Below are 12,997 nucleotides of genomic sequence, written 5' to 3' on the forward strand. Positions count from 1 at the left end.
TTTTTTTTTTTTTTTTTTTTTTTTTTTTTCTTTTTTTCTTCCTTACTCATTTACGTATCACAGCTTGCTGTGGTATAAAGCAGTTCATAATTAGGCACTGACAGAAGCTGGGAGATTTACTTCAGGTATCTTTTTCTGTTATTCTTAAGCCTCCTCCATTGGCACTTTAAATGTCAGTAAGTTCTCAAAATGTTTACTTCTAAAGAGCATACTGATCTCTCCAAAGAACACTGAAGCAAAGGGTAAGTTTAACTTTTCTGCAGCTTTCTTAATAACTCTTGCTCCCTTAATAACTTCTTTAAGTATGTCTTTACTGCTCTTTTCATACCTTGAGAAGTTATTGTTCCCACCATCTTTATGAGAGGCTTCTTGCTTCTGATGTGCTAAAAATCCTTTTCCCATTCATCTATATACCTGCAGTTATGATTTTACTTTTAACTTGTCAGAGTTATACTGCCTTCTCATTCCTTCATGTTAACATAAATGTTATTTCTTTTTTTCCCATTTTTGGAAGTGAGAGGAGGACTTGATCCCTTCATTAGGATGTACTTACTCTGAAATTGTGCTGTCTTCATGCAATCTGCCAGCACTTTACCCAGTGAGCTGCACTTTTTCCTCTCTGCTCTGCTCTGCTCCCCTCCCCTTCCCTCTCCTCCTCCCCTCTCCTCCTTCTTCTCCCCTCTCCTCTCCCCTCCCTCTCTCTCTCCCATTGTGATGATTATTATAACAGGGGTCTTCTGTAGTTCTCTGATGATCTGTGCATGGTATGATGTTGCTTTAAATTAGATCTAGTCTTCTAATGGTCTCTCAGACAAGCTGCTTTGATAAAGTCATGTGTGAATTGCAAAATTGTATATTGTCTACATTGTGTTAGTGTGGTATGTGTTTATGGGTAGCTGAAGTCTCCAAGTGTTGCTGTGCTCTCTGCTTTCAGGTTTGTCCAATATTCCCTAATGTTTCAGTAAGAACACCCATTCATGCTAGGTACTTCACTATTGCCTGAGTAACACTCTTCCTGTTTAAACATGCATTTCTGATGCCTGTATATTCATTTTTGTAGTAATGAGTTAAATATGATTATTAATGTACAGTATCCTATTCCCATATATATAATCATTTTTTCTTATATCTTTCTATGAGTGTCTAAAAATTGCTTACTTGCACCATGTTTTGAAGATTTTTCTTGTATCTATGTTTGTAACTGATTTATTGTACATTATTTAAAACCACATATTCTTGGTCATTAATGTGGTATTATTTAAAAGTTTTTTTTTTTTTAATAATTATTTAAAAGTTTATAATTTTAGAGCAAATCCAATGCTTAGCTAGGAATATGTTTACAATATTTATTAATTCCTGCTTAAACTTTACAAACTTGCTTCTCTTCTCCTTTTAGGATGTGCCATTCATGGGTTTGTTTCCCTAGAGGGCATGTTATCCTCAGCATTACTCCCTTCTACACCTGTCAGTTTTCTCCATGTCTTTAGCTTAAAATTTTTGCCAGATGTTGGGGATCACATGATTGAAACTTATGTACAACAAAAAATCTATCATTCTAAATATGAGAACCGATTTATGAAACAAGACTCTGCAGAGTATTATTTTGGTATAAGGAAGGCTTGCTTCCGTTAATCAACCTGTTCCTTAATTGACTAAGCTGAAATAAATCTCTCTTAAATTAAAGCATGTGCTTTTAGCGCTGCTTAATTATGTCAAATTTAATTTGCACCTGGAGTTACATAGGTAATACTTTGCCCTGGAGGTGAGCCTAAAGTTACATGGAAATTTAAACTGAAATTAGTTAGCATGTGATAACTTTGACCTTTACTTTCACCTGGTGTTGGAAGATAACGTTTAAAAATCGAAATAGATCATTATACTTGGACAAGAAAGGGCAGGAAAAAGCGAATATTTCTAACACCTTACTTGTTAAATGACTTCTTTTTTTCTAACTCAAAAATTTTGCATATATATCACCAGGTCTCTCTCTCTTTTTTTTTTTTTTTTTTTTTTTTTTTTTTTTAATACATACAACATTCCTTGTTCTGTGAGAAAGTATTTTCTATCCTATCATTTCCTCTGAAATAAAGAGCATCATTCATGCTGCTTTCTGTGACAATAGGCTCAGTCTCTGTTTTTCTGTTACTCCCTGAGTATCACTGTGTTATAGAAACTATATGAAATCCTGCTTATTTGAAGCCCATATGTTAGTTTCAAAAATCTAAGCATGACTCCAGGAATTTTTTCTATCTTTTTCTCCAGAAATGTTTTAAAGGATGAATACATTAGGTGCATGTTTATATTTTGTTAATTATTAGTGCAAATAAAGGTTGAGCTTTAAGACTTCTGTGCTCTGTGATTTCAGCATATTCACATAAACACTTTTTTGTCATTATTTCAGGTTAAAGCAGGAATGGAACTTCATACTGGAGTGCCAGAAGAAAGGCATTCCCCAATCAAAATACCTTAAGAATGGTTTTGTAGACACTGATAAGAAGATATTGGACACACATGGAAAGACTCCTCAGCTCCAGAAAAAGTGTGCTTTGTCAGATGAAGCAAACAAGGAAAGAAACAAGTTTATTTTTCAGCTTTCTGGGCAGCAATGGACGGTAAGTATAGAAAAAATGTTTTTATTAAAGAGATTGGGTAGCTTTGCACTGTATCTTCTAATGCTGCAAAACATTTTTTTTTTTTTTTCATTGCCAAACATATAATGATGCTTTCTCCCTGTGTTAGAAGTGACAAAAACATTTATTGTCTTTAAACTAGTGATTTAGTTTTCAAATATGCTAAATATTTTAAAGGCCCTAGTCATATACACACTTTTTTTTTTTTTTTTTTTTTAAATAACTTTATATTTCTGGTTATATATTAAGTGAAATACAAGCTTAAAAATGAGCTCTGAGTTAATGCTAGTTTGAAATTCAGCAAAAGGGGGACTACAGTTTGCCTGGAGTTTTCTAGAGTTGTTAATGATTTGCCTGAAATGTACTTAAAATGTACATTGCCTTATTAAGGAGACAGGCTTTTTTATCACAAAATTAGAATTAGTTTTTTATTTTTGTGTAGTTTATCATTTTGAAATGGATTTTTGAAATTTTCATTAAGAAAAGTGCAAATGAAAAAGCCAATCTATAAGGTGAATAAATCTTATCTAGTAAACAATTATTTTGGTTGACCTCAAAACATAACTTTGTCCTAGACTTGAACTTAGATATGAAAGTCTTTTCTTTTTCAGCTTTAGGTCTTTTCTTACTTTAATTCTTTTTTGAATAAACAAAATGTAAGCAAAATTTCTGGAAAATAAAAAATTATAGATCCCATCTAGCTCTAGAAAGGAAAACACAATGCCAATCATTTATCTGGTGGGATTGGTTGCTGGAGTCATTCTATGCCTTAGCTTTCAAGGACCTTGGATATTGACAATGATGTCAAAGCTGTGTAGTTTCATAATGCATACTCCCTTGTATTGTGAACTTTTTATGTGTATTTGAAGGGGGAAAAAAAAAAGAGATATTACAGCATCTTGAACACTGATATTGTACCACCTGCAGATATTTACTTTGCATCATGAAGCAGAGAACTGCATAACTAAAACTTTTTCTTCTCTTTTGCTGATTGGTTAATATTTTGTTTTGCTATCACAAACATGGCTTTACATTAAGAAGCAAAATGAAACATATATAGTTTACTGTGTTTTCCAGGGTATTTCATTTCAATATAACATGTTGAAAGATCACATTTCAGAGGTATAGATGTATGGTTACATACATTGTGCCATCTTGAGCAGTACAAGCTTAACCATCATGCACTTTCATTCTGTCTTCATATCATATGTGGCCTTATCATACAATCGTTGTGTATTGTTGTCCAAATATAGCCTGGCTAAAAATATCTTGCTTTCTCAGCAAGATATTTTGACATAATTCGGATGTCTGCAGACAAACATAAAATCAAAACTGTTTTGTTTATAGAAAACCATTGGTCTTTCGAAGTCAAAGAGCACTGGCAGTCTCTAACAGGTGAGAATTATTTTAAAAATATGAAAATCCACTTGACAAAGTTCTGAAGGAAATTTATTTCCCCTTAATGTAATTTTCTCAAATATCTAAGTTGGTTATTTTGATAATATCATTTCTCTATATTTTTTTCCTTTAAATGTCATGTTACTTCCAAAACAAAAATCAGACATGACATTCTTTTCCTCCATGAGTCCTTCAGAAGAAATTGCACTTACAGAAAATTCCAAAATGTACAACCAAAGCTGTACTAGCTGACAATTTCCATGTAGAAATATCCTCAGACATGGCACAGTTTCATCCCAAAATCCTTTTTTTTTTTTTTTTTTTTTTTGGTGTAGCCAGGAGCTGTGGTGTCAATTGCATTTCCGTTTTTGTTATTGATTTTACACATAAATACATCTATGAGTTGAAAGTTTGGGAGATTAAGCACTCAGACACTAGATGTCAAAACTGGGCTTGCTTGTATAGTGTTGCAGGGACTTAACTAGCTTGTGTTCATATTGGCTGGCCTCTTACATTTGGCAGCAGTGAACCGCACAGCCCCAGTAAGTGCCCCTTTGGGAACTAACTGCTGAATTGTCTCTCTCTCTCACACTTTTAGCTGATAACTATTTCTATTACATTTCTCCTTTCCTCTCATCAATGAAGCAGTAATATATCCTCTAGACATTAGACAGATAAATCTGGGTAGGTTGTTGGTATGACTTACAGGTTTAATTTTGAGAATTGGGCTTGCTTCTAGGCTGTACCAGTTTTCTTTCTGAATGCTGTGAAGTTAAGTCTCACAGAGGAGTAATCCCCAGAACAGGGATTTTGCAAGAAGAAAGTAAGTGGCTTTACCATATCCTTCCCAGAGGTCTCCATGTAAGGTCTGTCATTAGAAACTTCAACAGCAAATGAGCTGAGCACACAAATAAACTAATTGAGCTACTTGAAATGTTGCAGCCAATTAGAATTATAGCTTATACCAGATACTCATCAGTACACATGTTGTCTAGACGGTAAAAATGTAGACATGTTACAAAAAGGCTATTGTCTCATGCTTCAGATCCATAGCAGGGAATCTGGCGCACTGACTCTGCACTGTTGAGTGCAAGCTTAAAAATGAGTCTCATAAAACATTCAGTTGTATACTGGAATAGCTTGGACAAGTATTTTGAAAATCATCTGGAGAGTGTTCTTTTGAAAATCTTCTTGGGTCTGTTTTGCAGAACCTTATTAATAGAGGAAATGAAAGTAGGTCACACATTTTGAATTCCTAATAGGAGTTCCTTCCTTAAGGACCTCCATACCACCTATTTTCTGCTTTTCAAATGTTATTGAAATGCTAATGTATTTTAATTAAGTGAAAACTCACTATTCCTTTTAGTTATAAAGTAATTATTTTAACATCTCTGAGAAAGATAAAACTCAAAGAATGAATATTAGGTTAAATAAATAGATACTGAGTATGAGCTAGAGACACTAGGACTTGAATTCTAGGGAAATGCAGATCCGTAATCCTTGTGGAACATTAATTCCTTCTAGTTATGCTTCACTTTTAAGTTAATTTTTGAAACGTAATTTGAGCCTGCAGTTGTCTCAAGTCACTATGGGTTTATCAGTTTGGTTGCAATATCTTAATGGAAATCTTCTGAACAACAATGCTGCAAGCAGTATCAATATCAAGCCGTTACACCTGAAGAACTTGTACTTACTGAGCTTCTGGCTATGGATTATGGTTGATAACTGCAGCAGTGAGACAGATTTACCTTTGTCTGTCAGAATTCCACAATGAAGAGGTTGTGTGATAGCATTCATAAGATTCACTGGTCCTTGTCTTCTCTCTTATACACCAACCAAATATTTATGACTCAAATGTCTACATCTCTGTGTGGTGCATTTCTGCAAGCTGGGAACCGTATTAACTAGTTAACTAATTAATTTGTTGTTGTTTATTTCAACAGCTAGGTTAATTAATAAATTAATTAATTATTAATAAATTAATAAGTTAATTAATTAAAATAACAAAAAATAAAGGAGAGAAAAGATCTTGCAACAACAAACAGGCTAGTCTCATAATCTGGCACTGTGAAAGAAGTCAGACAGAGTTTTCTCTTTTTAAAAAATGTGTGGAACCCAATTATATTGCCCCCCAACAGTGAGTCTCTTAAATCCTCTTGTGTTTACAAAAGCCATGGGACTTGAGAAGAGTATACTGAGCCACAAGTAAGTTGAGGTTCCAAAGGTATGTTTCAGAAACTGTTACTTCTCTAAGAGGTTTCCAAGCAAACCCCCTGTAAAAGAGAGCTCTATAGGGACTTTGGACTCTTGAATTGTACATTCAAATTACTTGCCTCTGAGAGAATGATGAAGAATTGATGAAATACTTAATTGAGATCCTTTGTACATGTAAGCATGTATCTACTGAATTAAATTATTTCTTCAGAGAAACAGCACGGCTATTAGAGCTGAATGAAAACTGTAGAAAATAACACTATGAATATTCATATGAATTTTTCAATGAATTTACTTTTTTTTTTTTTTTTTTTTCCTTTCTGAGCATTTGCTTTCTGCTTCTAACTAATGAATGTTTATTCTCTAGTGGATCAGTGAATTTTAAATTATTTTTTCAGAAAAAGTTCAGGAAAAACAACTTTTGTGAATTTGCAATATTAGTGGTGATTTGCAAATGAGTGGTGATGATGTTCACTCAAACTCAGAACAGGGCTCTACTTGGCTGTGATGATTTTCCTCAGCAGAGAATCTGGATCCAACAGACTTAAACCACTTAAATATCAAATGTGCACAAAGAATGAATGAATGAATGATGGAAAAATTCTTTACTAGTAAATCATGATCTTCTTCATATCATTTCTTCATAGCAAATGTCAGCAAATTAATTACTAGATTTGTATTTGTTTTCTATTTTTACCATCTGACATGCTTTGTCTTTTCGCTGAGGACAGAGAATTTCCAAATTTTCATTTATGTCCAGCAGTTAGTGACAGTGAGGTATTTTTTTGCCACAACAGATTGAAGAGAATCACTGCATTAAATGAACAGAGAAAATCTCTCAGGCTTATTTCACTTTCAGAGATTTTTTTTCTTTTTTTTTTTTTTCCTCCCAAAAACCTATAGACTGCCTAACCCAGTTTTGGAGCTAGATCCAACGATTCTCAAAGGTGAGAGAAATTTGGACCCAATGTTTTGTTTTGGTCAGTGATATATAAAATTACAGAAGCAGAATTTAAACTTTTCAGAGCTGATTACTTTGGTCACAGTTTTAACTCAGGCTCATGTCTACTAGGTAAATCCTCTCCTAATTAGAAATAGTAAAATCAGCACTGGTTGTAGGTTTTCTATTTATTTCCTTTTCATACTCCACCCCCTCCCATCCCCCAGTCAAAGGAGTTTGAGTTATTGTTTTGCTGTTGAATGCAAAAGACTGGCTATCCTCCAAGTGTCAGTCTTCATGGAGTAATTTATCAGCAGGCTGCCAGCTTTAGCATGGCAGCAGAAGATTACAAAAGAACACAAGGGAATCAGAGAGTAAAGCAAACATAAAACTTGTGCAAATTTCTCTTCTCATCCTTATCTAGTTTGTAAATGAAGTAAAATATCACACCAGCAACACAAACAAAAGTATGGTAAGATGGAGAATGTTAAAGAAAAGTACATTATAGCAAAGAATTTGTAAACTTAGATTTGGAAATTGTAAATATGATTATAAGATATAAAGAAAAAATCCAAAGAGAGAAAATGAGTGTAAACAACTGGTAGAAGAATAGAACATTTTCCATTGTTTTAACTTTATACCTGAATTTATATCAGTTATTGCACAAGAATCTTGACACTGTTTAAAGAACAGTTAATAAAGATTTTTTTTAAAAAAACCTTTTTCTCATTAATCATAGACAAACTGAAATATTTTGTCTATTTTATTTTTTTTCTGAAGGAGCTGGGCAGCTTTATCTTTATCTGAGAGTGATTTTTGTTCTCCATTGTCTTTTAAATATAAAAAGAAGTTTGTGGGGTACCCCTTTTGGTCTGGGAGAACTGTGGGTTTGTTGGCCTCATAGGGGCAAGTGTTATCCTTTGCTCCCAGCTGCATTTGATAGTCAGGAGGTGGAAGATAGTCTGTTTTGATAACAAGGTATTAAAAAACAGCAGGTCACTGGAATAGACCAAGAAAGACCTAGGCTGTGGCCCAACAGCAGAAATAAAGTGGCAAATAATATCTGGTTCCCAGATATTTTTTTCCTCCTGTGTTAATGTTATGCATCTCCTTTCTTAGTGAATTAGGGTTCTTTCTTACAGTAGTATCTCTAACGCTCCAGTTAAATGTTATTATTCCTTATGTCATACATTTTCAGTTCTGTAAAGCTGAGAAAAGCAATACTACCTGAATTTGCAGTGGCATTTATTCTTTTATTTTGCTGTAGAAAAATGTGCAGTATTGAAGGTGTGGTAGTGGAAACCCACACCAGAAAGATGGAGAGATTTCTCCTTACTTGTCCTAAGGCATTTAAGCTATTTTATTTTTCAACTGCCATAAACTGACAAATATAAATGTTGGATCACAATGCAATATACACATAGTTAGAAAGTGAAGCAAGAAATGAAATCCGTATCAGACATGGAAAGGCATGAAGAAAGGCAGAACTATATATATAGGCTAAGTGTCTGCAGATGTATATTTGTAAAGAACTGAAATTTGAGACAGCAACAACGAAATAAAGAAAAAAAAAAAGTGATAATCAGTCCAGGATATCTTTAATTAATTAGAAGTTTTAATTTATCTAAGATTTAAGCAACATTGATCCTAGTTCAGAATTAAACAAAACAAAACCAAACAAACCAACAAAACCCCACAATTTATGTGCATCACTCTAGATAATGTCTTGGGGCATCTATGAAACTTAGAAGGAAAATATACCAAACAGCAATTTCTACTGTGTAGAATTCTTTATGCACAGAAAAATATATTGGAAGGTGTAAAAGAATTAAAGGCTTAAATAATAACAACCTCTTTTTATCAAGCAAAATTAGCTCCTCTTCACAATTATTTATTCCAGATGTTACTAACACACAATCATATAAAATCCAGGGTAGACTGGTAAATTATGTGCTGGTTTAGTAAGTTGACTAAGTGTTCTGACCTTCAGCTTTATGAAATGATTTTTATCTGATTCAGTTAAAGGGATTTAGTGACACAATTCAAAGAAGTGTGCATATGAACTCAATACCAATTAACTGAAGCATTTTTTTAAGAATTAAAGGCTCTAAAACCTTCAGCCAATTTAGCTGTTATACTTTGGAAATTCTGAACAGATAAAATATTGTGTGAAAATTACCCAGAAGCAAACTTATTTGCTGTGTATTTAAAACAATCCTAAATAATTTAAAGAAAATAAATTCTCTATGACTAAAATAAGAACTAATTGCAATGGTTGACTGATATAAAAGTTGAATATTCTTGTTCTTATTAAAAGAAACAAATGAGCTATAATTCTCAAGCTGTTGAAAAGACTTATGAAGTTAACTACTTGAAATAAGACTTTCAAGAAATGATATGCATTTATCCTATCTGAAATGTTTCTATTCCTTGGACCATGTTCTATCTTGGCAAAAAAAATTGTATCCTCGGCAGATATTGAGAACTGGTTTTAGTGGCAAAACCTATATTGATAATCTCCATACACCCACAATTTTGTCCCCGTGTTGCATTTTACCATATTTTGAAGTATGAATTAAAGCAGTAAAATGTGTTTTAGAAAAATTCTCCAGCTGGAAAAAGGAAATACTATGGGAGGCACCAAGCAGAGTGTTTCAAATAGGTTTCAGTTTTTGAGCAAAATAATTGCATTAACAACTAAAAAAAAGATTATGTGGTTACAGGCATCTGCAATACTCATCAAAAGATAACTCCTATGAGGATTTGGCAAAATGATGTTCCACATCAAGATAATTTAGGGAAAGTGTTGAGATTTGGCCATGGGATTTCTTTTAACTCTATTTAGAAACATGACAGAACAAAATTATATCTTGATGATTTCTGTTTATATAATCTTATTTACAGGAATTTCCAGAATCTCTGAAAGACCAGACCTTTCTGAAAGAATGGCATGTAAGCAATACATTGATTAAAACCATTCCAGACTACATTGCTTTGTTTCAAGATCTGAGAGTTCTGGAGCTGTCAAAAAACCAAATCGACCATCTCCCAGTGGAAATTGGTATGTTGATTCAAACTATTCAGTTATTTATACATGTGTCATCTAGCTATATTGGTGGAAAATTAACATTCATAAATATTTTTATTCATCTGATAATTATGTTCTCACTTTTTTTTTTTTTTTTTTTTTTTTCAATTTACAGTCACGTCTAAATTTTTATGGTTAGCTGGTTGTGGCTACAGTTGCTGAATTGCATGGTCTTAATATGGCCCAAATGTGGAAAAAACTGACCCACATTTTTGCTGACTATGGGACAACTATTTACTATATTCAGTAAACGGATAATAATTTCTGAGAACAGGTAGTGTTTTATGCTTGTCAAGGGTTAGGAAAAATAGAAACAGTATTACAAGCAAAATGAATTGAAACATAAGATTATGGTAATAACAAATCTAGATAATATAATCTTGCATAAAATCCATTGTTTCAATTTTGTAATTGGTTCAGTAATAATTTCTATCAATAAACTCTTTTTTTCCAACATGACAACAGGGTTTTTAGAGTGATGATGTAATTCTTAACTCTTCTATACACCTTTTCTGTTTTAAGCTATACTATAATAATTATTTTAGTACTTGGCTCTTGTGTTTTCTGATCTTAAAGCATAAGAAACAAAAAGTCTGTGACAGTTTGAGAGCTCTTTGGAGCATTTGGGAGAGTGCTGCTCTAATCAGTGGTACCTTTGAGAGCTGAAGGAATCGGGTGTACTATGAGGGTTTATGGGCCCCAGAGAATCAAATCCATGCACCTATGTGTACTGACATCTTGACCTTTGTTTTCAAATATAGTAGTCCTTAGTTTTCCCTGTGCCTGGTAATCCCTATGTACACTGTGAATTAATATCTTTCAGACAATGAATGAAGGCTAAAGCCTTCATCTCCATTGTTATCATATGTTTATGCGAGAAAAACAGGAAGAAAGGGAGAGCGCATCCAACAACACAGAAAGAACTGCTATATTTTCTGCCAGACAGAGTAACACTAATGATTTTGATTTATTTACTAATGTTACCGTTTACACAGAAAATTTCCCACTGATATTGAGATATATTTTATAGTTTCAACCTGGAAGCTAAATATACTGACAAATCATAAGCAAGTCATGAATAGGAGATAATGGACATAAAATAAACAATAACTGTTTTGTCAGCACTTTGACTGCAGAAATCAGATGGGTCAGTGAGATTAATAGACTAACACCTTCCACCAGGTAGTGAAGAAGAAAAGCAAAAAAGAGAGAGTTTTGAGGGGTAGCTGTTTAGCAATCAAGGTAGGCAGAGAGACCTACCTTTTTTTTTTCTTTTCTTAAATTCTTGTAATTTGGGTCATTGGCAATGAAAAAGATCACAAAGAAAAAGTGATTATGAATGATAATAAAGTCTGTTTCCAGAATAAAGATGCACAAACAGATCATTCTACCGTAACTGATTCCTGTAGAGGGTAATTTAAAGGGCACAACAGACACCTTTCTTGGGAAACAAGGAAGAAATTTTCAGGTGCTCTAAGTAGTAATCACTATTCTTTCACTTGCATTTGAATTATGGGAATTTTGCTCAGTATTTTTGTGGTATCCCCATTCATCCACTTTCCCTCCAATTTATACTCATTCCTCCAGGGTTGATGTTGATTTCTTCCTTTCAATATTTTTGTTGCTATTTTTTTTTTTTTTTAATGCAAATGTTTGATTGGAAGGGCTAGTGAATGCTAGACAACTGTAGTTTGCTTGCCTCAGACATAATGTTACAGCACTCAGCACACTACTGTTTGTTAACGGTGAACTTTTGTTCAGATTTTTTTTCTCTTCCCAAGATTCATCAAATGAGAGGAAGCATGACTGTACTAAACCCTCATCTGTAGAAACCTGGATTTGAAACCTATGGTGTCTTTTGAGACACCACATCATACAGTAGTCACATCAGAGCAGCAGTTCTAGTTCATTCAGACAAAGACCTGGATTCACTGATGTTTAAAAAGAAATAATACAACAAATCCCCTTCTGAACTATGTAGCTAAACTATTTAGCTTTATTTTTTGCCCAAACTGTTTAACAATTTTCAGTTTTAGTCGATGTCCTATTAGGATAGGACCTTTAGCAAAACAATTACTACATCTGCTAGTAGCACAATGAAGCTGCCCTTGTTATGGTGTAAATTACAAATAATTTTTTCTCTCACTTTGTATAATGATCTCTTTATAGACATGTAAATTGATGTGCTTCCAATGTAAGTTTTTATTTCCTACACACTGGAAACTCTTGTTATCTTAATAAGACCTTATTTTAAAAAAATGTTGGATTTTTTTTTTTTTTAAATGCTACTTTAAAATGAAATCCCAGACTTTAGTCCTCTAACTGCTAAATTATCACAGGGAAAATAATCTATTTGTATTTGGCTTTGGAGCTCTGTCATTGCAAAGAGTGACAAATGGGTGCTAAATCAGAAATTAAGGTTGCTGGAAAGGTTAAGTGCTAAGGTATCTATCTTTTTGTGTTCCATTTACAAAACAGCCACAAGTAGGTAAATAACACAACTAAAACGTACTTAAGAGTAATGACAGATGGTTGAAGTTGGCAGTGACATGTACTTTAGTCTTTAATCTTCAGCCAGAATTGAACCCAAATTTAGACCAACAAATCTTCCAGCAGAAGCTAAACTGGTGAGCTGTGTTTGGGCTACTTTTGATTCTAACGGGATGTCTTTAAAAGGGTTAGAGAAAAGATTATAAGAATATTTATATATATATATATATATATATA

At 33.3% G+C, this 12,997-nt stretch overlaps 1 protein-coding gene across 1 annotated transcript in view; it reads left to right on the top strand.

The window, feature by feature from the left end:
- The window catches only part of LRRC2 (leucine rich repeat containing 2), a 79,325-nt gene that overhangs the window by 30,346 nt on the left and 35,982 nt on the right, over nucleotides 1-12,997 (top strand). Inside the window, exons 3-4 of the mRNA XM_035310628.1 lie at nucleotides 2,402-2,612; nucleotides 10,087-10,243. Of these exons, the coding sequence (XP_035166519.1) occupies nucleotides 2,402-2,612; nucleotides 10,087-10,243 (368 nt within the window). The remainder of the gene's footprint in view (nucleotides 1-2,401; nucleotides 2,613-10,086; nucleotides 10,244-12,997) is intronic.

The sequence above is a fragment of the Oxyura jamaicensis genome, chromosome Z, assembly GCF_011077185.1.
Source record: "Oxyura jamaicensis isolate SHBP4307 breed ruddy duck chromosome Z, BPBGC_Ojam_1.0, whole genome shotgun sequence".
NCBI classification, from domain to species: domain Eukaryota; kingdom Metazoa; phylum Chordata; class Aves; order Anseriformes; family Anatidae; genus Oxyura; species Oxyura jamaicensis.